This window comes from Aspergillus puulaauensis, chromosome 1, assembly GCF_016861865.1.
Source record: "Aspergillus puulaauensis MK2 DNA, chromosome 1, nearly complete sequence".
Lineage (NCBI taxonomy): Eukaryota > Fungi > Ascomycota > Eurotiomycetes > Eurotiales > Aspergillaceae > Aspergillus > Aspergillus puulaauensis.
This window is the reverse complement of record NC_054857.1, coordinates 532,668-559,194: the sequence shown is the minus strand read 5'-3', so window position 1 is coordinate 559,194 and position 26,527 is coordinate 532,668. Positions and strand designations below refer to the sequence as shown.

The window sequence follows — 26,527 nt, the reverse complement described above, 5'->3', positions numbered from 1 at the left end:
TGAATCTCAAGTATTAACGAACAACTTTGCATCGAGGCAGGTATACATATATATATGTACGCACTGCAGGCGCTATCTCCAGTGGCGTGTTAGCTGTTAAGCAACATCCCTGCGATGCTTGCTGACGACAGTGTAGAGATTATCCCAGAGCAAAGAGCAGAAACAGCCACCTTGGATATATCGCCCGCTCGACCCGGCGCTACTTGCGACAAGATGGCGATTTGGACTCCGAGCGAGCCGAGGTTCCCAAAGCCCTAGATGCTATGTTAGTTACGTATAAGACTCCAGAGGCCGCGCTATCCACTCACACAGCATGCATATGTCGCAATCAGCATGCCTCGAGAAGTCATGCTCTTGTACGGTTCCTCCGACAGTTTCTGGAATGCGACGAACTCATTGGCAATGATTTTCAGGCCAACTACCTGGCCGAAAGGACGAAGGTCCTGCTTTGGAACGCCCAGAAGCCAAGCCACAGGATAGAGCAGATATCCCAGGATCAGGTCGAGCGTAAGGTAGGGGTCCACGATACCCCAATACCTCCCCCACCAGGTAAGGAACCCGTTGATCAGGGCGATCAGAGATATGACGCAGAGGATAGTCGCCACGATCGAGACGGCAATCTTGAGGCCCAGCCAGGCCCCGCTGGCAAAGGCTTGAATAGCATTCGCAGCTTTATGCTCATCCTCAGGCACGTTGACGCTGCCTGAGCTTAACGTCTCCTCCGTCTCGGGATACCGCATCTTAGAGACTGCAATGGAGGCGGGAATCGACATCACGCAGGAAGTGACCAGGGCCTGGGGGTTGACGCCTAGATTTATGTATGCAGCGAGCATGGAGCCGGAGACTGTCGCAAAGCCACAGGTCATAACCTGATGGATCTCTCCCAGCGTGAGGTACGGTATAAACGGCTTGATCAGCATCGCCGACTCGCCCTGGCCGACAAACGGCGTGGCCGCTGCAACGACCGCCTCAGCGCCGGAAACCCGCAGCATCCAGAAAAAGAAGACGGCGACGTGGCGGACTACCCACTGCAAAATTCCCCAGTGGTAGAGCAGAGAAACGACCGACACAAAGAAGATAATGGGCGGCATGGTGCCCGTCATGAACCAGCCTACATCCTGCACTTTGTCGTCAGTCAAGAATGTCAAGCCATCATTGGAGAAACCAAGGAAGATTTCGGCCAGGTTCGAAATAAAGGAGAATATATCGTATCCAGCAGTGGTCTTCAGAACGAAAACCGCGATGATGAACTGGGCCAGCATCCCCCCGATCACAGTGTGCCAGCGTATCTTCTTCCGGTCGCGAGATGAGGCGTAAAGTCCCCCGATCAGAACGAGCAATCCGAAGATGGACACTCCCCGGTTCGCTCGAGTATTGTCGCCGGACTCCCCTGGAACCAGCGACCCAACCAAGATCGTGGCTACAGTGACGAGTGCAGCAAGGGGCTGATGGAGTCTGGACGGGATAATTTCATACAATCTGTATAGCGAGTTCTTCCAGACAAATCTGGCAGGCTCCATGACCAGCGAGGTGGACAGCCAGCAGAAGATGATCCTCAGGGAGATGGCCAGATACAACAGAAAGGGTATGATCCAGCCAGAAATACCAGTGCGGTGGAATATCAGCCCGTAAATCCACCATCTGCGCCCTGTTAGCCATGATGTCGGGCGAGCCTGTCAATAGGGTTGAACTTGCGCTGTCCACAGTGACAATACGAAGACGTAGAAGACCGTTCGTCGGTGCCTGCGGTACAAAGCTAATGCCCTTGTATATCCAGGGAATTTTCCCCTGCCCGCCCGGCTCTGTTCGTCATGGTTCAACACATCCCCGGTTTCCTCATCCTGTAGTCCATCGCTCTTGTTTCCGGATTCGACTCGCTTGCAGTCAACTATATCGTCTGATTCATTGGATGCTCTCCGTTTATCGGATCCACCGGAAGTGGGCTAATTGCGAGAAGTCAGCGCGTCGATGATCCAGTCTCCCTTGGTCAGTGGCCAAATACCGCAGTGTCATTGGCGACGGTCATGGCCAGGGAACGTCTACCTGGCAATAATCTAATCACAAACAGACGGCAAGTAACATGTCCAAGGGCCCACCCGATGCTCTTTTGTAAGGAATATGGGGCCCCGGAAAACTGTGGGTTCAAATACTGTTCAGCATGGCGGGGTTTGGAGTATGGGGATCAATTAGGGTTTGCCGACGCAGATCCCGGAGATATGAAGCCGGCTTACAGTCACTGTAATTCCGGCGGATATACCAGCACAAAGCAGTATATACTTGGTGGTTTATTCCTTCCAGAGAGCCCAGGCGGACCAAGCCACGACCAAATTAACAGCTTCAATATGCTTCAATGGTATGTAGAGATAATAAACTGAGGGCCGACTTGCTGACTCTACCGTAGGTACCAGCGCTGTCTTCGTTCCTCGCCCCTTCTCACGCAAAGCGTCACGACCAGCGTACTCTTCGCTGCCGGCGATATCTCAGCACAGCAACTCATTGAAAAGAGGAAACCTGAAGCGCATGAATGGGCGCGAACCTGCCGCATGGCATGCTATGGAGGCCGTGGGTATTCCCCTCCTCATCCCGAACACACTCGCTTCTAACTGCAGCAGTCGTATTCGGGCCCGCAGCGTCAACTTGGTATAGACTCATTGCTAGCCAGATCAACTTTCGAGATATGAGAAAGACTCTTCTGGCCAGAGTGGCTTGCGATCAACTGGTCTTCGCACCAGTCGCTACCGGCGTCTTCCTGTCGAGCATGGCGCTGCTCGAGGGTGCAGATCCAAGACAAAAGCTTGACGAGAGCTATTCCACAGCACTGGGAACTAATTACCTGGTTTGGCCCATGGCACAGTTTGTCAATTTTAAATTTGTTCCCGTGCAGCACCAACTCTTATTCGTGAATGTTGTCAGTCTCGGCTGGAACTGCTTCTTAAGCTGCTTGAATAGTGGCAGCAAAGAGGCGATTCAGCACTCGCAGGTTTTGTAAAAGGTCACCATATATATAAGTGATTAGCGTATTTAGTTCGCAATAGACTGTCTACCTACTATTCGACTACATACAAGACTCCCATCGACAACCCGCCAGCCGCCAGTTAGTGCCTTCTTATAATATAATTTGGATAGAGTGACATGATTAAACTCAGAATCTTGCTCGCTCTCGGCTCTCGAAGGCTTTGTTCGCTTCATCGGCTCTTTCAAGACAGTCCTCGATTGCAGTCCAGAACTTAGGCACATCCAACCCTCTTGGAATCGTCACGCCCTCTTCGCCAATGGGACACTTTTTGGCAATGGTCCTTCCCGTCTGTTTCTGCTCAGCTTCCTCAAAGCGACCATGTGTGATGACAGTGACTTCAAATCGCTCGCGATGTTGTGGACCCTGGCTCCTCGTAGCATCCCACTGGAAGAACGGAATACCCCCCGGAATATCAGCCAGGACAGCAGCCACAGCTATAGGATCATGCAGCGGCGGGCCGTCGGTAATGCCAAAGACATCCCTGCTACTGGTCAGCCGACGAGAAATACCAAGGAGCCCGCGATGGAGCCCTGCTTAGGCCGTACGCATAAGTTTTCGAGAAGAAATAGAGCAACTCAACGAGCATCCTCCTCAATGTCGACATCCCAGCCTGACCATTTGCACCACCTTTATCAAAAAGCAACAGATCCTTGACTTCCGACGTGGCTCGGACTTGATGCGTCAGATCCAGCGGCGCAATGATGGTCTTCTTAGCGATCTCCTTGTTATGGAATATATCCGCCGCGGCTTCAGGATCAACCAGAATATTAAACTCAGCCCACCGCGTCCAGTTCCCGGCACAGTCCTGCTGCTGCACGTTAGATTTCCCAAGAGGTGCATCTGAGAACCCGGCCCCGATTGCTCCGCCCATAAGACTCAAGCCCTTGACGTGTGCCACGAGGTCCGGGTATTTCCTGAACAGAGCCCCGACGTTGGTCAAGGCGCCTGTGGCAACGACCCAGGCGGTCCCTGGGGGCTGTGCTTTAAGAGCCGCCGCCATGGCGTCTACACCGGGCTCGGAGGAGGGTGCGCATAATGGGGTTGGAAGAAGGTCTGTACCATCTAGGCCGCTGGCGCCGTGGATCTCGGTGGGAGCGTGCAGCGCTGGCCGATCGAGGGGTTTCCGCTCTCCAATGTACAGAGGGATGTCGTTGTGCTTTCCCATCGCTGTAAGGAGGGCTGCTGCGTTATGGGTGGTGTTTCTGCGGTTGCCGCGTTGTTTAGATGGCTTCCTTCTGTCTGAGACTGGCGGGTACTAACTCGATGGAGGCATTCCCGAAGACGCTGGTTATTCCCAGGAGCTTGATATTGGGATGGTAGGCTGCAAGGAGGATTGCAAAGGCGTCCTTTATATAGGTGTCAGCTAAACTCGTTGGAGAGGTACGCCCAGGCTATACAAGCAGAGAAAGGCATTGAACGTACATCATGGCCAGGATCGCAGTCGAGCCATACGGGGACATGGGAAGAAGCCATGGTGGCGATATTGGACCAAGGGTATACACTGTGCAAATGGTCGGGCGATAAGTATGGCTATAATTGTAGATATTGAGTTTACTGGCGGCAGTACGGTTGATTAGTGTCGGCTAATGCACCAGTTAAATAAACTAAACGGATATACGCGAGATAGTGCCAAACAACTGCCGGATATCTATCTTTCCGCACTTGAAGGTCAATGGCGGTCTTGCAGAGGCAGGATATGGATATCCTCGCTGACCGCATGGGTACCGCTGAGCATGACGAGATCAAGTACGTGGGCGAACATGATGGGCGAAAGAACTAGACACCTTAGAGGACTTTTCTTATCAAAATTACGGACTAGCAGTTTCTAGGGGGGTAGGTAGATAGGGAAAGTAGCAATGATCTCGTCGGCTTTTATTAGGTGCAGAAGTGATTCTAGGGAGGGTTGCCGGACTATGGCTATAGTACACACCACACATAGACCAGCCCAGGACGACGATAAGAACACTACCGGACACTAATGGCGATCTCCGGATTTGGTATTCCCGTTTACCGGTACTTTTTCATATCCGAGTCTGAGTTTATTCCGCCCCACACATGTCAGTATCATGGCTGATATTGAAGGACAACTGTGGATGTCTATTCCGTTATCCTTTTCCATATCCGAGCCTTTGGAGTCTGGATCCTGGGGTTTATACGGGCATACTAGTAGAAAAGGAAAACGGCGTCAACCCGTTACATCGCCATTCAAGCTCGGATCTCCCAAAATTAGCGCGATGCAGACTACATGGCGGATTTCGCTCTGTCGCACTGTTCGCCCATTACGGACGACCACGGGAGCGGCTTTCACTCTGCCCTTAAACACGCGAATCCAGAGTCCGGTATCTCAGCTTCGGTATAATAGCAGCCACCAGGCGAGTCATAAAGGAGCATTACAAGGATTCCCATCTTTCGCATTTGCATTCGAGTAAGTGTGCCCCACCCGCATTATTCTGAGTAACAAATGCTAATCAGAAGCCAGCATTGACGGGGTCCTACTTCGAGAATCAGAGCCGATCCCAGGAGCCAAAGAAGCTCTCAGAGGGCTACAGGAGCGGCGAATCCCGTTCATGCTGCTCACCAACGGCGGCGGAAAGCACGAGGGGGAACGAGTCAAGGACCTCAGTCGGAAGCTCGAAATCGACCTCCCGGTAAACAGCCTCGTCCAGTCACACACTCCATTCCGCGAGCTGGTGAACGGACCCGATGGGCTAGGAGACAAGACCGTGCTCGTGACGGGCTCGAATGCAGCCATCAAGTGTCGGGAGATTGCACATGACTATGGCTTCACGAATGTAGTTACCCCGGCGGATATCCTCAAGTCGTACCCGACATTCTGGCCATTCGATCCGCTGCTGGATACCGCGTACAATGCCACTGCGAAACCTCTACCGGAGATGCCCCCCAAGATCGACGCGATATTTGTCTACAATGACCCGCGCGACTGGGCATTCGACATCCAGGTCATCGTCGACCTGCTCCTCTCGGATGGCGGTGTGCTGGGGACTTACTCTGCACAAAACGGGGACAAGTCGCTTCCAAATGATGGCTGGCAGTCGGGCAAGCAGCCACAGCTGTTTTTCTCGAACCCGGATCTGTTCTGGAGCACGGCGTATCACCACCCGAGACTCGGTCAGGGGGCGCTCCAGGCTGCGCTGGTGGGTATATGGAGAGAGATTACGGGGGGGAAGGAACTGAAGCGTAGGACTATGGGGAAGCCGTCCAGACAGGCGTATGAGTATGCGGAGCGTGTGCTCAATGCGCATTGGGGGAGTATGCTTGGAACAGGCGGGGGCAAAACAGCGCCGTTACGCAGGGTATACATGGTGGGAGATAACCCAGAAACCGACATCAAGGGTGCAAATGACTTCAAGAGCCCTATCGGGACGGAGTGGACGTCGATTCTGGTTCGGACTGGGGTGTGGATGGAGGAGCGAGGAAGCCCGGCGCACCCCCCGAAAGGTATAGCGGACGACGTGGGCTCTGCAGTCGAATGGGCTCTACGACAGGAAGGTTACAGTTAGGGGAAGTGCTAGGATTGAATATCATCTCATTACTATAGAGACATAGGTTCCATAGTAAACAAGTTACAAAGATTTGTTGTCATCACGTCAAAGTCCAGCTGCGACAAGCCTTGTCCGTCACCAAGCTCGTGTGCATTGGGAGGCGCCATTGTAGACGCCCCGGCAATGGCATCAACGCCCCTGTCGCCGAAAAATATCAAGTCCTGTGAAGTATTCGGGGCCGCTCCGTCAAACGACAGAAATTGAGAATTATGCGGATTGTTTCCTGCGTACGCGCCGTCAAGGCCCACCCCGTCGCTCGCTGCGCTCACTGGCATCGCTGGTGATATTGAGCGCTCGACTGCTTGGAGAATCCGACCAACTGATAGGGCAGTGTTCTCGGCAGGTGCTTCGCCAACTATCTCCCTCAAGCAGCTGACCGCAATATCGATGTACTCTCTGTTGTTTGGATGCTTGGATGAGTGACAGAGACTGTCATAGAGGAGCACAGCACAGCTCGTTTCGAGGAAGAACGAGTTGAGTCTTCGGTTCTGCGATCGTCAGCTTCACTATTTTCTATTCCTCTCTGGCATGGCGGACCAAACCTTGCATGCATCCGAGACGCGGAATATGCCGTTTACAAAGACAATATAATCCTGCGCGGCGTCTGTGGCGCGCCGACAAGCCTGTCGAATCCAAAGCTCCTCCGCTGGCCGTCCTGGCGATGTCGATTTCAGGGACGAATACGCGACTAAGAAGGGTCTGAAAGAAAGAAGTATCAGATAGAAGTAGCCTAGGATTATCTTAGCAAGCAAGCACTCAAACGGAATTCTCGCGTATGCTACTTGCCACTGTAGAGCATCAACTTCGATACATCGTCCGAGAGCAGCTCCTTGTTGCCCTCGCTGTCTGGAAGAAGGCCGTTGTCTTCAGCCCACTGTCGGATCTGAGCATAGAGCGCCTCGGCCGTAGAGTATACTTCACGCAGCGACCGGGGCTTCCCCATGTAGATGAGCTCACAGGCCTGCTGCAGGATCGCCGAGTAGCCGCCATGAATGCCGCACAGGGGCTGGTTATCAGGGAACGGACAGAGGATATCGTCTCTAGTCAATACCCCCTTCCTGCCAACGGCTGAACACGTCCATCTGTCGCCGTCAGTGCCGGCCACGGATTCTCTAGCCGGATGTACCTACGTTTCAAGTTGGTATAAGCACCAAACCGTGCGGCGACGCTCTTGCAGTTCCTCGTTATTGAAGGCGCCGCTTGTTGCCGTGGTATGTAGGCCCATCGCCAGCGCCTTCCGGCAGGCCTGGCCGATGTGTAGATACGCCGAATTGGGCCGGCCGATGTTATTCTGGTAATCCGCTGCCAGCAGTGAGAACTGGATCATGGGCAGCGTCACGGCATCCTCGTAGATGACGGCTTCCTGCTTCGCGCGGATGAACAGCTGCTCGGCTAGGTCTGTCCGAGGTGTGCTGAGTGCACCAACTGCCAGCACTGCTAGGAGCACAACCTTCTTCTGTGACGACGGTCCCATAGTAGAGACCTCGGAGTCCAAAGCCGGCAGAAGGTCATCCAGCGCAGAATGGGAGAGGAACGGCAACGCTTTATGAGCGGACGCTTTGAAGTGCTCTAGCAGTGCGCGAGCCTGGTGGTGTGGTAGGGGGTAGTGCGATGCCACATCGACTCGAAGCGGCCTGCCGAAGAAAATAGACCGCTGCATGAAGGCATCCAGCCCGGGTCCAGCCTCTTGTACATCGTGGCCGCGGTGCTGTGCGTGTTTGGCGCCGGGTAGAACCCCACGGTGAATCTGCTGCAGAAATGCAAACGTCGATGACGGGCCGTAAAACAGTTGGGAGCTGTCCGTGGGCTGCGGCGCATCGTGGCATGCAGCTACGCTGTGATAGACCCCTGGACGAGTGGAATCATTTCGTTCGGGTTCCCCAGGAGTTGTAGCTGCAGCTGCATCCGCATCCACATTCGCATCCGCATCCCGGCTGCCTGCCCGATCGACAGGGCCCGACAGGCCTTGCGTCCTGGATGCAACTCGCGTGCGGGCTTTCAAGCGATACCTGCATGGCGAGCGCTTCGCCCGGCACTGCCTACAGGGGTCGGCTCCATCGCACTTGGACTTGCGCCGGCGGCAAGATTCGCAGGCCCTGGATATCCGTACAATTCTGTCTCCTTCCATTTTCTTGACTGCTGATACTGCGGAGTTGTAGGAGCGGAGTGCGGAGTTGCGGAGTAGTGGGCTCCTTTTAACGTCCGCATATCCGGGGGCATATCCGACGACTCGGAAAACAGCTTGGCGTGGGGTAGACGTCTTGGGCATTATGGTAAACATTTAAATCCGTAGAGACCGGAGCTGTTGTCATATTTCCCGGTCAATTATAACTTCTGATTCTGACCTTGCGACGGACGGCGGTATCTTGGTGAGACGCTGCTCTAGACTTGAACAAACAGCGCTGAACGCTGTCTCTCCGAGGGCTATTGGGAACTGTTGACGGAGCGTAGTGGAACTTGGCCAACTTGCTAAACCGCCTCGCCGGCCTTCTCCAACATGCAGCGCGGTCGACTTCTCAAGCTGCCAACGCGGCCGGACCAACGCGCTCTCTGCCAACGTTACGGCTGGAAAAGCCCACTCCTACAAGGGCCCCTGGGAACAGCCAGCGCTTTTCGTTCATACACCACTTCAAAGTCAGCAAGCCCTAGCGCTCTCTCCGGTATCTTGAAAGTGTCAGAAGAAGTCCAGGATGCCGTGGAGACCAATAAGCCTGTTGTCGCACTAGAGTCAACAATATACACCCACGGGGCCCTTGGCGACCTTGGTCTTGAAGACATCGTGCGCCGAAATGGAGGCGTGCCTGCAGTCTGCGGCATCCTGGCCGGTGTACCAACCGTCGGCCTGACGCCTGCAGAAATCGATCGGATGGTGCATGAATCGGCTCGAAAGGCGTCGCGGAGAGATATCGCTGCTCTAGTAGGCTTGGTCAGTCGTCCATGTAAATCGAACGAACGACGACTTGCTAACTGTCTGACACAGGCCGCTACCGGGCGCAAGCTTCACGGAGGCACAACTATCGCGGGGACTATGATTCTGGCTAGTTTGGCCGGAATCCGTGTGTTTGGGACTGGCGGGCTGGGCGGCGTCCACCGTGGAGGCCACGATTCCCTCGATATCTCGGCCGACCTTGCCGAGCTTGGTCGCACGCGCATGGCTGTGGTTGCATCCGGTTGTAAAGGGTTTCTGGATATCCCCCGGACGCTGGAGTACCTGGAGACGCAAGGCGTCGCCGTGTCGACGTTCAGCCAAGGCAGGGATCCAAAGGACGTGGCATTCCCGGCTTTCTGGGCCCGAGATAGTGACGTGAAGAGTCCGGCTGTCGTTGAGAGCGAGGAGGAAGCGGCGGCCATTATCCTCGCCCAGGAGCAGCTCGGTATTGAGTCTGGCCTGGTCTTCGCAAATCCGATCCCCGAGGAGTTTTCCATTCCCAAGGCCGAAATGAATGCCATCATCGAACAGGCCGTCTCCGAGGCTGCTACGGGCCAGGCGGCGCGAGGGAATGAGAATACACCGTTTATCCTGAAGAGGATCCGGGAGCTCTCCCAGGACAGGAGTGTGATTGCCAACACTAGTTTGGCGCGGTCCAACGTGGAGTGTGCTACGAAGATATCGGTGGCGCTCTCTCGACTCATTTCTGGCGGATTGTAAGCACAAGGCTCTACCCCAGCCCTACCAGTGCTTAACCATGTATGTAAATAGGAGCCCGCCATCAATCCATTCTCATCAATCGAATAACCCCGCACTTTCCCACCAGAAGGTATAGCATATTTTGTAACCCTGTAAGGCACCGGCCTTCGGCTGCTGAGCCATGTTGATCGACCTGCTCATGATGTGCAGGCCCCTTCTCCGCGAGCCGACATCTTGGTCGCCGGCTCTGTCGCTATAGACCTCGCCTGCGATGTTCATGGAAGCGGAGGAGCAGCCGGCGAACCTCCTCGTTTGCACACGTCCAGCCCAGGGAGCATCACGCAGTCAATCGGCGGCGTCGGTCGGAACGTTGCCCTCGCCGCACATAGGGCGTCAATAGGACCGGTCCGACTATGCAGCATGATTGGGAACGATCCGTAAGTTCAATCATGTTCCTGCTAAATAGCGTGTCTGACATTTAAGTGCTGGGTCCGTTATCATGAAATCTTTGCAGTCCACTGGCATGGACACGTTGGGGATTCGACAGCTGGATTCGACTGGAAACAAACCTTGCGGTCGAACAGCGCAGTACGTAGCCGTCAACAGCTCAGACAAAGACATGTTCGTGGCAATAGCGGACATGAAAATATTCCAAGATCACCAATTCGCTGGCGACTGGGAGGCCATGGTTACTGCGGCCCAGCCAAGGTGGCTCGCCGTGGACGCCTGCTGGAGCGCCTCTGGAATCAGAGTCTGGATCAAGGCAGCAAAAAAGAACGGAGCCAAAGTCGCCTTTGAGCCGGTCTCCCGAGCGAAGTCAATGGCGCTCTTTGCTAGCAGGGATGCAGTTGGGCCCTTGCAAGTGTTTCCCTCCCCGAGCGTCGATCTCGCATCTCCCAACCAACACGAACTGGAAGCACTCTACGAGGCTGCTCAAGGTAATGGCTATTTCGATGACCCGCAGTGGTTGACTGTTGCAAAAGATCTGGACACCCCCGGCGCTTGCGCACGCCTTACAAAGACCATTCCGGCCAAAGCCCTGGATGTTGAGGCCTTGCAGAAGGCTATCCACCTTTTACCATATATCCCAACAATTATCACGAAGATCGGGGCCGAAGGCGTCGTGCTCTTACAGCTCATGCCGCGTGAAGATCCCCGATTGGAAGATATGCCATCTCAACCGTTCATCGTCAGGAGCCTTAGCTGTAGCGAGTCTGCGACTAGTGGGATTTATGCGAGATTCTTTCCGCGCGTCGAGAAAGTAGACCGGGTTGTCTCGGTTAACGGTGTTGGCGACACATTCCTGGGCGTCCTTCTAGCGGGACTGGCAAACGGAAAGAGAGTCGAAGAGCTCATCGATGTGGGACAGAAGGGCGCGGTTATGACTTTGAAGTCTCCAGAGTCCGTGAGCCCTGAGCTTTATCGGCTGAGAGGTGAGCTTCGGTAGCCTTACTGTCGTTTCGGGCTCAATACCTGCTAGCTGTTCTATACATATATATATAAATCACTTTCAATGGCAAAACAAACAAGAATGCCTGCTGCACATCGATACAATTAAATCTACTGCCTTGTCCCTCTCCAACGAAATTCTGGACTGTTTATTTCGTGGGATACATCCCCGTCATACGGGCAGAACCTTATACTACTAAAATATGATAAGGCCCAGTGTCTCCGAAGATGCAATAAGTGTGAAAGTATGAACAACCAACTAATTATAATTCAACAGGAAGGCAATGAAGAGCAATGTATGAAATCACAATACTAGATCGTCCCACGACAAGACCGGCTTTATGACCTGTGGGAGTTGTTAGGATACATAAAATAACAGGAATCTTGAGCATCCACTTACTCGACATGCTCTGAGATCACCAAGTGCTCCATCTAGATCACCGGCGGGATAGAGCTTGACAAGTTTGTCAACGGGAAACTTTCCATCCATGTACCACTGCACGAGCTGCGGAATAAGCTAGCGAGAGTAATTAGCGAGAAAATATAGACGAATAGTAAATATGAAGCTCATACCTCCTGGGGATCTGACCACGCCTCAATAACACCAATGATCTTCTTGCACCCCGTCAATATGTCCAACGCATCAACCTGAAGCTGTGTACCTGGAGGCATGGCTCCAACAAGGGCCAATGTACCCCCGTGGGCTAATGCTCCAAGAGACGCCTGGATAACCGACGGAACACCTGTTGCATCCAGGATGAAGTCTGCCCCCTCGGGGATGTGCTTGCGAATGGTTTGCGACAGTTGAGGGTCGTGCTTGGTATTGATAGTATGACTCGCTCCAAGTTCAGCTGCGAGTTCGAGCTTTTGATCGACAATATCAACGGCTATTATTTCGGTAACTCCAAGGGCCTTGGCTGCAAGGAGTGCCGCGATACCCACCGTACCCATTCCCAGGATGGCAACTGTGGATGTCTTGTCTGGTTGCAAAGCATTTGCTACAGTTCCAGCACCTGTGAGATAGCCACACCCAAGAGGGGCGAGGAGACCCAGGGTCTGGAGGTCAAACTCGGTGTCACATTTGACAACAGAACGCTCAGAAACAACGGCTAATCGGCTTAGCGAAGACTGTCCAAAGAATTGCCCATGAACGACCGTTCCATCTGGCAGACTAATCGGCGAGGGTTTTGAGCTGTCCAGACGAGACCGGACGAAGTTGTAATCAGTGGTATGAATGCATGCACCACACTTGCCGCTCAGACAGGTTGTGCATTCTTGACACGATCGGAAACTGAGAAATACCTGGTCCCCTTCTCTTAACGCCTTGTTCTGCACCCCTGAGCCTACCTCACGGATGATACCGGCTCCTTCGTGGCCGAGGACAACAGGGAAGCTGCCTGGGAGGTCTCCTTGTTGAACGACGAGATCCTGTGTTCATTAGAATCAGGACATTGGACATGGATGGAGACGAACGGTATGGCACAAGCCGGTAAATTTAATCTCGACAAGAAGCTCATCTGGCTGCAGTGCATCAAGAACGACATCCCTCAGCACGAACGGCGCTCCTTTTTCCTCCACAACGTATGCTTTTGTCGGGATGCCCATTTTGTATATTGAGTATCGGAGAACGGCCTTAGTTTACCTCGATGAAGGAAGTATGACCCCAGGAAGCTCGAGCCACGACTTTCGTCAGAAGAGAGGGACAGATGTCAATTGGCAATCTCTGAGGCGGGGCAGCGAGTCTTCTGGTGCAGATCGTACTTGTTCAGTTGTTCTCCCCGAGCGATATCCATTGCCGAATCCGGCCCCACATGCAGCGATGCCCCGGCCTGATATAGACCACATTCTATACACTTCTACGAGTTAACATGATTTACGCTGTTATTACGGTGGTGTACATACAAGGTTAAGATCTAAAGTAGTAAATATATTAATTCATACAATAGACTAAGAGGACGAGACATCAGACCACTGCGTATACACAAAGATTAGTACCTAGCCCAGTAATCATGACCGGTGAGGTTCTGGCATTCGTCTTTGACAACGCGAATGGCCTTAACAGCGTCAGTAAGCTCATTCCGGGGCTCGCTCATAAGTACCTCAATCCCCTTAACCGCCGTTTCAACCTCGTTCTCACCGGGCGGCACAGTCTTGTAGATCAGTTTGACATACTTCTCTATAGCTAGCTCACGATCACGGGCCAGAATTGCAGCTGTGGTCTTCCCTTTACGAGTACGACGGTTGCGTGGGTTTTGGATGCACTCAAGCGCATGCCGGATCTCTGCCTGAGAAGCCTTGCTATACTTCAACGATGCCACGCCCATCGGCCGATTGACCTCGGCTTGTCTCCACTCCGTGTTCAACTCGATAAGCGCATGCGCCGCCTGCAAGGCATCAGAGTCCACGGGGCCCTTATAGCTACCGGAATCACTAATCGTCTCGTCGTCATCTTCACTTACTGCAATCTTTCCCTGGTAGTCCAAGAACCAGTCGACCATGTAGTAATGGTCCCAAATGGCCGCCTCACCGGGTGTCGGGAAACAGTTTGGGCACTGGTATTGTTTCCAGGGACTCCATGTCACTGTACATTGGCGGCATACCTCGATGTGCCCACTCTCAATACATGAGTGGCGGATGCCCTCTGCGCAGACTGGACATGTAGGCACGGGTCGCATGGTGGACGACCGCTCTGAACTCGTATACTGGTTGTTGCGCATTTCCTTGGAGAATCGAATAACCAATACTCGGTTTGTGAGTCGGGAGTTGGGAGTGAGCGAGAGATGGCTGATGTTAGATAGCGTAGGGCTACGGCAGGAATATATAGAATTGCACTTTATTGTATATTTTCTTTATGATTGTAGTTTCCCTTCTTGATAGGGGATCTTGGTATATTTTTCAAGGAGCTTTGTTTGTCCTCATACAACAAAGGTTGTATAAGGTGTTGATAATGTATGATAGTATCAATGTATTTCACTGCAGTGACTGGTAAAGTGAATTCTGCCCATTCACCTGTTGCATCCACGTCAATACCTTCATTTGGCACAACGAGTGCCTGGTAATATAAAGGAGAACGATGGTAAGTCACAAGTGCTTTCATTATCATGATACAGTAGTCTAATTGTCTACTTCGTGGGAATTATAAAGAAAGACTATTGTTTGGTTAAATATGATAGAACCTTGTATTCTTATGGTTTTATATTACTATTACATCCACGAACAAGACAAGACCTTGCCACTGAACAAACGCATTCTTTCAGCAAGGATTGTAGAACAATTGCACAGGGGTATCAAATTTACTAAACATGGCTCATCAACAGTCGAAAAGGAAAACGCAATTTCAAGTCCCATCGCCCTGACTCTGAAAGAGCTCACTGGGACTCAGTTCCGCCGCGAGCTGACGCTTTGCCACCACGACCTCTCCCAGGTCTCCGCAGCGGTGGATTATCATGCCCAAAGTTCCTGAAACTAGAGCCACGCGCAAGACCCGAACTAGAACCGGTTGGCGCGAGTGATGGAGGACCATTGCCAGCATGCATCCTGGTGCCCCTGCCTGGGGTCGCAGGCCGAGCGCCAACGCCAGTCGGCGACATTGACGGTGCTCTCATGGGCACGCGAGATCTAGTAGTATTCTGCCCAACTTGATTCATACCACTGGCAAACAGTTTGTTCGCGACGGTGTGCAAGTTTGTAGCACCGCTGGTGGGTATGAATGGCTTGTTGGCAACAGGTGGACTACTGGCACCGGTAGGCGATGTGTATGCCGCAGTGTGCTGATTTGAAGGAACGGAGGGACGGACGGATGATAGAGAACCGCCACTGGTATTGGGTATGGAGGTAGAAGGTATGTAGCTTGGGTTACCGAAAACTGGACGAGCCGGGGTATTCATGACCTGTCTGGACGCTGGACGTCGCATCGACATGCCAGTGGACAGATTTGTAGAGCCTAACGAGAGAGTAGCAAGAGGGTTGGTAGTAGACACACGGGAATTCTGAACCTGCGGGCCCCCAAAGGTGCGTGCAGTCCGCTCAACGAATTTCGAAGTATCGTCAAGAAACTTCATCATCTGGCCATGCGTAATGCGGACCCCCAGCATTCTACACCCAGGACAGCTGTTAGAAGTGAGCGGCGAGTACTCGTACCCACAGTGGTCACACGAGATGATATGGCCTGGTTTGAAGCATGGGGTGGTGCCCTGGCTGGGGCATATGGGGCACATCTGCCTTGGGAGGCGGAGGGGCGGGTCCAAATTGTATGGGTTGCTCATCTTGGTGGATTTGAGTGATGAATGAGGTTGAAGAATTTGAGCAAAGTGGATGACGGGTGGGGATGCTATGTTTTTATACCTGATTCTCATTGTATGTGTGAATATCTGGTGAATTTATGACGCGACGGTAACATCCTGATACAGCTAGAGATATATAGATTCCGAAGTTCCATGAAGGATAGCAACCCAGACCCATCCTTTTTGACCCAAGTACCCTACGAGTTCAAAGCTGACGGTATGCAAAATATGAAAGATCCTAGGTGGTCAGTTCAAAACTACGAAGCATGATTGGATCCTACACCGAGGAGAGAATTTAATAATATGGTTAGAATGTAGTTTGTTACAAATGTACACATATCTTATTGTGAACTGGAGAGTGTGCGTTGAACATTCACACGTCAAGGCTTCTGGCCACTCATAGCCAATGCCTTAACATGCAGAACGCAATCACACGGCTCCCTTTCACTCTTCAGTAGCTGTACAGACTCTGTGTCAAATCAATCGGGATCAAGAGGAGGGAGAGGAAAGGACAGTCATAGACATACAGGACCTGGACACTGAGTTGAAGAATCGATTCCCACCCATCATAGAGGCAAATATCAGTGGTGATCATCTAAGAGGCAACGGTTCGGGCAGCTGTAATAAGGTCAACCAAATCAGCAGGAGGCGGAGACTCAGGATTGAAATGATCCAGGGCAGCTTTCCCTTCGTCGTCTCTCATGTCGACATCGCAACCAGCAGCTACCAAGATCCAGGCAATACCTATCCATCCCCACTTGCACGCATACATCAAAGCCGTCTCACCGGTAGACGTGGTATGGTTTAGATCTGCCCCTGACCCTACCAGCAGCTCAACGATAGCGGCCCGCCCTTGTATCACGGCGAACATGAGAGCGGTTCTGCCCATTTGATCAGGTTGATTGAGAGGCGTGTTCCGGAGCACAAGGTCGGCAACACTTCTCTCGTCGCCATTTCCTATTGCAACCCGCAGGGCAAGTGGGAAATATACGTCAGTGAGAGAACGGAAACCTTGGCCAGGACCGATCAGTGCTGCTACGATACCGACATGAGGACGGATCACAGCATAATCAATCGGGTTCCAACCCATATCGTCTACAACATTGACATCAGCCCCTGCAGCGAGCAAAGCGCGTACAGTCCCTTCGTCTGTGGATCCAGCGGCATGGGATAGAGCTGTACGGTGCTGGGCGTCACTCACGCATGGATCTGCTCCATGCTCTAGGAGGACACGGGCAGCCTCTCCGTGCCCACAGACCAAGGCCTTAAGCAATGGGGTGTGGCAGATTGCCTCCTGGGTTGTAACCTTCGGTTCGGCCCCGGCGTCAAGGAGTAGGCGGATGGTTTCCACATTGCCACAGCAAGCGGCATGCATCAATGGTGTATATCCCGCAGTGTTGGCAAGATGGACGCCAGCGCCGTGAGCGAGGAGTACACGCACCACGCCCACGTTTCCAACCGCTGCCGCTCGTGAGATTGGGGTCGTGTTAGTTGGGTCCTGCGAGTTTACATGCAGGCCTTGTGCGAGCAGGAAAGCAATTGTCTCCGCATTTCCCAGGGATGCCGCCATGTGCAGGATATATTCCTCCCCAAACGGTGATAGTTGACGCCGATTAGTTTCACCCGGCCGAAGAAGAATCATCATGGAGGGGAGATCTCCAGTTATAATGGCCTCGCGGAGAGGAGATGAGGAATGGCTTGCACCGCAGACATTTGCCCCGGCCCATATGAGAGTCTCCATTGCACAGAGATGCCCCTTTTTGGTTGCCTCTATTAGTGCCGTTGTGTGATTCATCCCGTTCCCCTTTGCAATCCCCGGATTTGCTCCAGCCGCTAGTAGCATTCCAATAATGTCCGTCTGTCCAAACCGCGCGGCCTGGATAATAGGGGATGTGGATTGTCCTTCCCTGTCCGGATGTACTCCGGCTGAAAGTAGTAATTGAGTTGCTTCGATATGACCCTCGCGGGCTGCGGCAACAAGCGGCGATGGAAGACCAAGAGCGTGAGCACTTGCCCCAGCAGCAAGTAAGACTCGCATTACGTCCACCTGGTTGTTTCCAGCAGCAGCCTCCATTGGAGATGTTACCATTGATGTGAAGTTGGGATTTGCCCCGTATTGAAGCAGCAGTCTAACTACGCCGATATGGCCTTCGTCGGCTGCAGCTATTAGTGGAGTGTCACAGACATTATCGACTGGAAGGCCCCCGATATTCCATTCTTCAATGTCTTCATCGTCTATCGAATCGTCTGTCGAATCGTCGTCATCATCGAGATTTCGTGAAGGGCCGAGCTTAATTCCGGCATCGAGTAGGGCTTGCACGACTCGGAGGGAACCACACTGTGATGCAGCTGTTAGGGCTTGGTAGCCCATTCGTGGGTCTTGTTTATTCATGCGAAGAATTCTGTCTAAGAGAACGACCATAGTCTCCTCCCACTGTTTGTCTCCTGAACGGACGAACACCTCCAACACCTCCGTGTCCGTCAGCTTGTATAGGACCGGACGAACGATTGCGTTGACGGTCTTGGACGTCCTTGTCAGCGCTGCTCGATTGGGTCTCGTTGAAAATTTGGCAATCTCCCAAATTAACTCGTTGGGGAGTCGAAGAAGACTGGGGAGTGGCCGAAGACGGGGAAGCATTGTAGCTGTGGAGTGCACTTTGTTGCGCAGCAGTTGATGTGTCGATCTAAACTAATTAACAAATGACTGCGCATGGCAGGACTGGTTCGATCGTTTTTAAGCTGTTCCTGATGTTGTTGCTTTGTATACTTCTGCTGTTTCAAGGGCGCGATGACAATGTTGACATGGAACAGAACAAAGCAACTAGTATAAAGCGTTGTCAGAGCTGCGTGTATCAAGTCATTATCAAAAGAATGGTACATTGTCTGGTAGACTTTCCTTTGATGGTTCCGATGTTTTTCTGTTACCAACTCCTGTATCACGGGGGTGGATATGTTGATGGGTGCCCTAACTTGGAGTATGCAGTGACAGAAATACTCCTATACGATGGCTTAAGTCCGGAGAAAAGCTAATCATAACTGAATAGATTCCCGAATATCTATATGAAAATCAACACGGACGATATATCACTGCTTCTGAACTGAAGGTCTATCGAGAACCCCTTCTAGGTTAGTTCTACCCATGCTTATTTTATATATATTACAACATAAACATCTAATGGAGGTTTTAAGATTTTTTTGTATTTTTCAACTATTTTATGATATTTTTGACCTTTGCAGATGGGACGCATTCATCGAATAGCAACCCACCAAATATTCTTCAAATCGCAACAGCAGACTGCATCCCGACACTGAATCTCCTTAAAAGCTCACTCTTACGAAGCTGGTCACTCCCATCGTCAATAAGCATCGAGTCATCCGGGAGCGCCTGGCAAGCACTGCAGAACACCTCCCAGCTGCCATCATCGATTTCCATGACATCAAACCGGTAAAAGACACCTCCTTGCTCCTCAGAAACGGCTTCATCGTCTGAGTCGCTCATAAAGGTGTCGTCCTCGCGATCGCGCATGGGGGTTGCCTGCTCGTCAGTACCATCTACACCACCCATCACCGAGTCCTCGCTATCGGCGTCAGGACAGACGCTGCTCCAATAGTCCGCGCTATACACCCCCTCGGTATCACGGGGACTCCGTCCGGGAGCAGCGAACTCGTCAGGGTGCGGGGGGTGGTTAGCACCACTGACATCGCAGTTCGCCAGGTGGCTGACCAGGAAGCAAATCGCACATCGACCTTGCTGAGACATGGTGATTATAAAGGTGTATGTATATATATAAACAGGGTTCAGACGGTGGGTAGCGAGAGTACTTACTTCAGTTTCGAGTGTAGTATCGCTGATGCTGTACAGAATCTGGTGATTAACTTGAATACAGCGGTAGTTTCTACGGTATTTATTTCCTCGGGTTCGTTGATAGACAAAGCCCTTTAAGGGTGTTTGATATTATTATTGTTTGTCGGTTACCCACATTGTGTCTGTACGTGAATTGTATGATATGCAGATTCGTGTGAGTTTTGACTGTTTGAGAAGCCCTTCAACTGGTGGTTAACATGTGGCATGCGTACAAAGCGGCATTGACAAAAGAGAATACAAGGCATTCAGAGAAGTTTGGTACGTGATGAAATAAAGAGAATATTCATTCCTAGATGGCCAATAGAGCATTCAATATATAACTGAAACCTATACTTATGAACTAGACACAAAGGTATACACTGGCAAGACCGAGGAGACCCACGGTAGACATCGAATGGCCTTAGGGACGTGGGACATCGCACCAGCGCGCACATTCGAAACAACGTCCATCGATAACCGAATCGTCCATTTCCCCGAGTTGCGCAAGAGTCCCTGCCTTGATTTTGGCAGCGAGTGTGAACTCGAATTCCTGTAGACCCTTGACCCATTCCTCGAGGACCCTGGTATCGATCAGGCCAGGGCCTTCATTTCGTTTTTCCAGTAGTTCTGATACGAATTGCCGGATATCATCAAATGTAGTTTCCCACAGCTTCGCAATCTCTTGGCTATGGCGTACATAATGGCAGTATCGCCCTAATCTAGAGATGGTAGTGTTGGCCTCCCGCACGTACGCATCTATCCTGCCTTGCTTTATGGAAACCTCTTCAGGGGACAATGTGGGATCCGACTTGGAGCGTCCACGCGCCTTGAAGTTGGTGTCTCGGCTAGTTGAGGTATCTGACTTATCGCTGCAAGTGCCGTCGGAAAGCGTGAAAGTTGCATCCTTCGATAAAGTGAAACCTGGGTCATCGATATCAAGTACCATTTCACTGTCCACAACGCCGTCAAAGGAGGGCATATCAGCAGGGTCGTCCAGCGGGTCAAAGACCGGAATGTGTGTAGGTTCGTAGCTTTCATCAAAGACATGGAATCCTGCAGGTATATTCTCAGCAAGCTTCCGCATCTCCGGAAGGAAGGCCTCTTCGAAGTGACTGATTGGGACCTGGTCCGTGAGATGCAATTCATGGTCTCTTTGGCATTCGCCCGTGGCCCAGGCCATGCATGACAGACAGTACATATCAGACGCCATTGCTGTGGGTTGTGATGGGTATATTCTGAAGCAGATGTCTCAGCAAGTGAGAAATGGTGAGACCAACAAGGTGAAAGGGCTTGGTATGGTGGACTATTATATACAGCGTACGTTCAGCTGCATGTCATCCATTGCTTGTCTGGCATCCAAAGGCCTAACAAGGGAAATTGTCAATTTGAATAATGGCATAAAGGCCATTTCACCTTTATTCACCACATCACGGTTCTAGTAATGGGGTGGCCACCGGATTTTGTCTCTGTGACGCTGTAAGTTCAATCGGCTTTATTGAATGGAGACAAGGGCCTTTGGACGCCTTGGGGTGCGGTCCCATCCTGTGGAGGGATACTACAGCAGCCATAATATGGTGTACAGTAGAACTTACGAGAAATGAACCAATACAAAAACCCACGATGGAGTAAATGGAAATAAATAACCGGAACTAACATTGCAATAAATAATCTGAAGATCAACCGGGACTCCTAAACAGGTGCGGACGATTAGCCATCTAGGCTTACTGCTCCTCCTGCTGATGGATTGGGATACTTCTCCGTGATATACTCATGAAGCAAAATCATCATCCGCAGCTCCTTGCTTTTGTCTTGAAACAACTTATCAAACTCCTCGTACTTGCGAGTCAAGTCATCAACATCCGCCTTCAGCCTCCATACTGCGTTCCCAAGCTCCGCACGCTCGTGAGGTCCAAGCTCGCCCCCAAGAAGCTCATCAATCATCTCCATTCCCAATTCAACCTCTATCTCCGCTGACCGCAGCTGCACCAGTGACTCTCGTCTGTCGGTTAGGGCATCTTCAACCACCTTCCTCTCCGGTTCAATCTCATCCCCAATCACCTTTCCAATCCGCCGCAAAACATCAACTGCGACGCCATGGTCATAGGCCTTCTCCTGAATCCCAAGGGTTCTCATGGCACGTTGACAAATGGCCCGGCAGCGGGCTCTCTCCTTGCTTCTTCCCTTGAGGTGTACAAATATGGAATCCGCCGGGACTGTATCTGTCGTCGTTTCGACATCGTTACCCTTAGGAGTAGCACTCCGGACTGGAAATGCACTCTGGTTCACAGGGGTCGAATGGTAGGGTGGAGCTGGGTAAAGCCCGGTATCTGTGCCAGCGTACACTACGTCAGGACGAGGTGTTGTTGCGCCGGTGGGAGTAGCCAGGGACGAGATAGTGGAGTCTGCATCGGAATCAGGGATGTACTGCTGTGTATGTCGCTTTGATGGTGTTTGTAGCACTCTAGACGTGCGCGGATAGCGCAGACAGCACAGAATGATATGTAAGGCATCGTGAAATGGCTTTAGGTTGGTATTCGAATGCTTTGTGGGAACGGGGGTTTATATGATATCCACTTCTACATAGTACAGTTTGTGCATGCGCTTTTGATGTTCGCCTCTGTTTAGAAATAATGGTGGACAGATTTGTTTACTTGCTGTGAATTGGTAGGGAGTGAACCTGAATAGTCAAAGAAATCCTTATTGAGTTGATCTTACCTTGGTGCCCTTTGAAAGGACATGTCTCGCATTCCTTTCAACTGCTGGAACTAAAGGCAATGATGGTATGGCAACTACAACATACCAAGGTTATGCTGAAGGCCGGTAGCCTTAATGGTTTCAAGTTGTGTATACACTGCAACCGCGGTGCTTAGGGAACTGTACATTACTATTATATGATTGCAAAAACCAAGGCAATTATTCCCTCTAGATATTAGACTACAGTATTCCTATCCAACCAGGTATTAATCTATGGCTAACAAGCGCAAGGGAACTCAACACCGAGCTTTCAATCTTCCATACCATGAATAGTCCACTCTACAAGCTAGTTACTGCGGTCCTACTAGTGAAAGCTACATGCAACATATTAGAAGTATCAATCATTGTCATTCTGAAAGCACCATGAAGTAAAGAAGTCAATCTATGTTTGTCTACCGAAAGTTCATTGTCCACTGGGACCACCGGCGCTGTTCTCCGGCTCCATCCCCCGGGCCACCTGCTTCTCGATGGAGGCCAGTATCCAAGCACTGCGCTGCAACTTGGCCTTCAGTTCCAGATTCTCTCTAACTATTGGTGCTGTGTCCCTAGGCAGTCCATTGACAACCTTATTGAGTTCCTCTTTAAGGCGAATAATCTCCATCTCGAGTTGTTCCTTGTCCGCGTTTAAGTTTCGCGTGTCACGCTGGAGGCTATTAATAAACAATTGTAACATCTCGTCGCTGCTGAGGCTCTCGAGACGCGCAGCATGTCCTGATACCCGGATCGAGTGTTTCAGTTCCTTGCGCAATCCCGCATTCGCAGCGTCGGATTGTCGGAGCCTTGATGCCAAGTCAGACAGATGCCTCAACCTAACTGCATTCACCTCCTCAACTTTCCGCACGTGGGCTTGTAGGTCGCGGATCACAGCAGCCGGTGGCACCATAGTGATTTGACCCATTTCCGAAGGATGTTGTGGCTGTGGGTGCGCCGCTGGGGGCATTTGGGTGCTCATCTGGCTGGGTGTTGGACTGGGGCGTATAGGGGGCAGTGGGTAATGAGGGGCGAACTCGGTGCTAGGAATGCTTGGGTTCCGTGAGGCTGAGATGGAGTTAGGAGTCATTGAGTAGTTTGCCTGACCAGTGGTCCTACCGTACTGGGTCATTGCGGTGCCTGGAGGAGGATAATACGGTCCCGCACTCTGACTCGGTGCCCGGTGTGAAGCTGAGCCCTGCCGGCTATTGCGCATCGAATGTTGATTGGAATAAGGCCCCGAAACCCCATACTGGGTACCCGGATAATACCCTGGCGTCTGAGCCTCCTGGACGGGGACTGGTCCAGTTGCAATGTAGTCTGCGTCTGAGTTCTGGCGACGCCGTTGCGACTGATCCAGCGTTGTTTCACCGGGGGGTTCAAGAGTCATGGCCTTCCTCTTCTGGCCTCGTGTAGTCATAAAAGCGTTGCTCGGGCCAGGCATAGTAGAAGCATTAGTCTGGCCCAAGGGCTCTGCGCGTTTTGCAGGCGGAGGCGCGGGCCCTTGTATGGGGCTCGGGCTTGGGGATACACTCATAGCAACGCTGGCTGTAGTAGAAGGATGCCGGGCTGCAGGTTGAGCATCGTCGCCCGAGACGTGAGCGTTGACCTTTCTCCGTCCCATAGTGCTCGCGGAATATGGTTCACCGGTCGGAATTTGGAGGTTCCTCGCGCGCAGTGATGGCTTTCAGTTGTGAAGCTGGAAACTGCCTTTAACGAAGTGTGGAACCTGAAAAGGAGGATGAAGTCTTCCTGTGGCAGCTGCCAAGCGAGACACTCTAGGAGGGCACAGGAGCGGATTCTTATATGACTGATGGCGTAGCACTTCCTCTCGTTTGTCTATTAATCTCGTTTGTCTCGTTGTTAAGTGGAATCTGCGGTGAATGACATTCTCTTTGTTACTTGTGCTTCAACGCCATGGGAACATGCTAGACAACAGAACAATGTTCATTTGTTGCTTTATTTCACTTGTCTGATGTACATAATTGCCCCTTTACTCCCGAAGGGGGTCCCTGTCTGGACGTGCCTGTAGGTATGTTTTATGGAGTCTCAAGGCTGGAGGTTCAAAGAGTCCCCTGTCGGAGGTGGTGGCGTCGGCTCCTTGAACTTCAAGAGCATGAATAAATGCCAGTGGATACAAGACTCTACGTGAAAAGCCTATTCAGAATCCCCGTGTCTGTCTACTGATGATCCTATCGGGCTGGGGGGGGGGCAATGCTTTACAGGCAGATATCATGCAAGCCCTAATATGACATGCACTTTGTGTGGCTACCCACTTCTGCGAACAAGTATTTTTCCATTGACAGTAGACTCGTGATGTGTCAGAGATGGGCCTATATTGTGTGCACTATTTGAATACCATTTTATTCCGTATGTAGATACTACTTGCTTATTTAGGCTCAAGAGAAAGATGCAACGAAAACATTAAATAGATTATAGTCTACTGGAATATACCTGCTCTATACACTGGGTGACCTGCCAACAACCCGAAGACGCTTCATACTGAGCTTCCTTAGTATGGGCGTTCGTCGTGGGCTTTCGTCCTTCGAACGAGCTATATTCCCCAACTTACGAGCGACATAAGCATCTCTTACAGACCCGTCGATGGTTGGCCTCCTCCGTGTAGGTCCACACTTGGATCTTGAAAGCTGTCGTTTCAGGTCCTCGATCAGACCCGCCTGTTGTCGAGCATAGTCGTCAGCCTTCATAATAGAGACCGCAAAGTCTTCAACTTGCTCACCCTTCCTGTGCACAGATGCCTCAAGCCTGCGGATCCGGTGTTCCTGGCGCTCTATCACCGTGTCTGCATGTGTGAGCTGGCTCTTAGTGTCTTCACGCTGCTTCCTGAGTACCTTGAGCACTGCCCCAGCTTCGGCTCGCTCTTTCTCCATGCCATCGACCCGGGCTTGGAGGATTCCGATCTCGACTTCCTCTTCAAGACTCATGGGCTCGGCATTATTTGGACTCTTCACTGGACCCGCGAACCTGTCCTGCTGTTCCTTTTTATGGGTCTGCAGCTGCTGCAGTGCTGCATTCTGCTGGGCCAAATCCCTTGTTGTGCTGGTGAGAGTGACTTGCATCTGACAGACATGACCCCTCAGTGCTTGAATCTCAGCCTCGCACATCAGTATCCTTCGATCGCCGGGGGCAGTATTGTTCTCAAGAGCCCTCGACTGATTCATAGGTCCATTATCCTTGATCGTCGCCGTCGTCGGGGCTTGATGTGGTTCGGAGTCCAGGCTTCCAGCGTCCATATGAAGTTCAAAACGCTCACTTGGAAGCCCAGGCGTGGGAACCACTGCATCCGATGCTGTACAATTCATCTCAGGCATCCAATCAGTATGCACCCATCCGGTAGTGTTCATTATTGCGATTCGTACTAGTTGGAGACCTGTAGACTATCAACTGAAACGGCTAATCGAGAATGGACCTGGCAGTGATATCAAGGTATGAATGTGAGCTTTTAGGCCGAGTAGACTATGCTGCGATGCTTCGGTTCCCTGGGGCCCATGAGACCGTCTTATATATCTGCCGGGCGCCGTCTTCAGCTTAGGCATTGTCCTCTTGAGTGTTTCAGCCGAGTTGGTAGTATTCAGGACATTTCAATGCCATTCAAGAGCCCTATTGTGCCCTTCTGGACCGATGAACCTTTGATTGTGGTTTGGCCATCCTGGCCTGATCGGGGTTTACTCATTCCATTATGAGGAATTCCAAAGGGTGTAAGTGGAAAGAAAACAATGCCCATCCAAGACCTTCGCGTACTTTATATATCTGCAACACTGGTGGTTTCAATCTCACAGGGGGCTGAGGGGAGACAGTTCCATATCCTTGATACCGGTTGGTCTGCATTGTTGGCAAGGTGTGGCTGACAAAGATTCATTCTCTGCTCCAGACACAAAGGGGGTATTTGATATAGATGCATGGTACAAGGTAGGGTATAACGCTTCGTTCCGTTTCGAAACTTGTCCGGGATATCTGTGCGTCCAAGGGCCCCTCGAAAACAACAGACATTGTCTAACC

At 51.7% G+C, this 26,527-nt stretch overlaps 15 protein-coding genes across 15 annotated transcripts; 3 read left to right on the top strand and 12 right to left on the bottom strand.

Moving 5' to 3' along the window:
- Positions 1-296: 296 nt before the first annotated feature.
- Positions 297-1,520, bottom strand: APUU_10262S (NupC/NupG family nucleoside CNT transporter; the record flags this gene model as incomplete). The annotated part of the gene is made up of 1 exon (XM_041698841.1): positions 297-1,520. One exon carries the CDS (start codon positions 1,518-1,520, stop codon positions 297-299), a length of 1,224 nt encoding a protein of 407 aa, XP_041549628.1.
- Positions 1,521-2,342: 822 nt separating this feature from the next.
- Positions 2,343-2,989, top strand: SYM1_1 (Mpv17/PMP22 family protein; the record flags this gene model as incomplete). Its single annotated transcript, XM_041698830.1, has 3 exons — positions 2,343-2,353; positions 2,402-2,562; positions 2,613-2,989. The coding sequence occupies 3 exons, from the start codon at positions 2,343-2,345 to the stop codon at positions 2,987-2,989; spliced, it is 549 nt and encodes a 182-aa protein (XP_041549627.1).
- Positions 2,990-3,142: 153 nt separating this feature from the next.
- On the bottom strand, positions 3,143-4,489 carry URH1_1 (nucleoside hydrolase; the record flags this gene model as incomplete). Its single annotated transcript, XM_041698819.1, has 4 exons — positions 3,143-3,497; positions 3,562-4,218; positions 4,277-4,362; positions 4,439-4,489. The coding sequence occupies 4 exons, from the start codon at positions 4,487-4,489 to the stop codon at positions 3,143-3,145; spliced, it is 1,149 nt and encodes a 382-aa protein (XP_041549626.1).
- A 761-nt stretch (positions 4,490-5,250) lies between these two features.
- On the top strand, positions 5,251-6,537 carry APUU_10259A (uncharacterized protein; the record flags this gene model as incomplete). The annotated part of the gene is made up of 2 exons (XM_041698807.1): positions 5,251-5,441; positions 5,496-6,537. The coding sequence occupies 2 exons, from the start codon at positions 5,251-5,253 to the stop codon at positions 6,535-6,537; spliced, it is 1,233 nt and encodes a 410-aa protein (XP_041549625.1).
- A 32-nt stretch (positions 6,538-6,569) lies between these two features.
- On the bottom strand, positions 6,570-8,848 carry APUU_10258S (Zn(II)2Cys6 transcription factor; the record flags this gene model as incomplete). The annotated part of the gene is made up of 4 exons (XM_041698796.1): positions 6,570-7,067; positions 7,122-7,278; positions 7,362-7,661; positions 7,710-8,848. 4 exons carry the CDS (start codon positions 8,846-8,848, stop codon positions 6,570-6,572), a joined length of 2,094 nt encoding a protein of 697 aa, XP_041549624.1.
- Positions 8,849-9,076: 228 nt separating this feature from the next.
- On the top strand, positions 9,077-11,654 carry APUU_10257A (pseudouridine-5'-phosphate glycosidase/carbohydrate kinase family protein; the record flags this gene model as incomplete). Its single annotated transcript, XM_041698785.1, has 5 exons — positions 9,077-9,505; positions 9,560-10,224; positions 10,280-10,337; positions 10,418-10,644; positions 10,691-11,654. 5 exons carry the CDS (start codon positions 9,077-9,079, stop codon positions 11,652-11,654), a joined length of 2,343 nt encoding a protein of 780 aa, XP_041549623.1.
- A 306-nt stretch (positions 11,655-11,960) lies between these two features.
- Positions 11,961-13,261, bottom strand: APUU_10256S (NAD(P)-dependent alcohol dehydrogenase; the record flags this gene model as incomplete). The annotated part of the gene is made up of 4 exons (XM_041698774.1): positions 11,961-12,002; positions 12,057-12,173; positions 12,230-13,084; positions 13,130-13,261. The coding sequence occupies 4 exons, from the start codon at positions 13,259-13,261 to the stop codon at positions 11,961-11,963; spliced, it is 1,146 nt and encodes a 381-aa protein (XP_041549622.1).
- A 383-nt stretch (positions 13,262-13,644) lies between these two features.
- On the bottom strand, positions 13,645-14,331 carry APUU_10255S (uncharacterized protein; the record flags this gene model as incomplete). The annotated part of the gene is made up of 1 exon (XM_041698763.1): positions 13,645-14,331. The coding sequence occupies one exon, from the start codon at positions 14,329-14,331 to the stop codon at positions 13,645-13,647; it is 687 nt and encodes a 228-aa protein (XP_041549621.1).
- A 693-nt stretch (positions 14,332-15,024) lies between these two features.
- Positions 15,025-15,921, bottom strand: APUU_10254S (uncharacterized protein; the record flags this gene model as incomplete). The annotated part of the gene is made up of 1 exon (XM_041698752.1): positions 15,025-15,921. The coding sequence occupies one exon, from the start codon at positions 15,919-15,921 to the stop codon at positions 15,025-15,027; it is 897 nt and encodes a 298-aa protein (XP_041549620.1).
- Positions 15,922-16,534: 613 nt separating this feature from the next.
- APUU_10253S (ankyrin repeat domain-containing protein) lies at positions 16,535-18,577 on the bottom strand (the record flags this gene model as incomplete). Its single annotated transcript, XM_041698741.1, has 1 exon — positions 16,535-18,577. One exon carries the CDS (start codon positions 18,575-18,577, stop codon positions 16,535-16,537), a length of 2,043 nt encoding a protein of 680 aa, XP_041549619.1.
- A 639-nt stretch (positions 18,578-19,216) lies between these two features.
- APUU_10252S (uncharacterized protein) lies at positions 19,217-19,699 on the bottom strand (the record flags this gene model as incomplete). The annotated part of the gene is made up of 1 exon (XM_041698730.1): positions 19,217-19,699. The coding sequence occupies one exon, from the start codon at positions 19,697-19,699 to the stop codon at positions 19,217-19,219; it is 483 nt and encodes a 160-aa protein (XP_041549618.1).
- A 505-nt stretch (positions 19,700-20,204) lies between these two features.
- Positions 20,205-20,993, bottom strand: APUU_10251S (uncharacterized protein; the record flags this gene model as incomplete). Its single annotated transcript, XM_041698719.1, has 1 exon — positions 20,205-20,993. The coding sequence occupies one exon, from the start codon at positions 20,991-20,993 to the stop codon at positions 20,205-20,207; it is 789 nt and encodes a 262-aa protein (XP_041549617.1).
- Positions 20,994-21,490: 497 nt separating this feature from the next.
- APUU_10250S (uncharacterized protein) lies at positions 21,491-22,521 on the bottom strand (the record flags this gene model as incomplete). The annotated part of the gene is made up of 2 exons (XM_041698708.1): positions 21,491-22,244; positions 22,499-22,521. 2 exons carry the CDS (start codon positions 22,519-22,521, stop codon positions 21,491-21,493), a joined length of 777 nt encoding a protein of 258 aa, XP_041549616.1.
- A 419-nt stretch (positions 22,522-22,940) lies between these two features.
- APUU_10249S (uncharacterized protein) lies at positions 22,941-24,131 on the bottom strand (the record flags this gene model as incomplete). The annotated part of the gene is made up of 1 exon (XM_041698696.1): positions 22,941-24,131. One exon carries the CDS (start codon positions 24,129-24,131, stop codon positions 22,941-22,943), a length of 1,191 nt encoding a protein of 396 aa, XP_041549615.1.
- An 835-nt stretch (positions 24,132-24,966) lies between these two features.
- APUU_10248S (uncharacterized protein) lies at positions 24,967-25,872 on the bottom strand (the record flags this gene model as incomplete). The annotated part of the gene is made up of 1 exon (XM_041698685.1): positions 24,967-25,872. One exon carries the CDS (start codon positions 25,870-25,872, stop codon positions 24,967-24,969), a length of 906 nt encoding a protein of 301 aa, XP_041549614.1.
- Between the last annotated feature and the right edge of the window lie 655 nt (positions 25,873-26,527).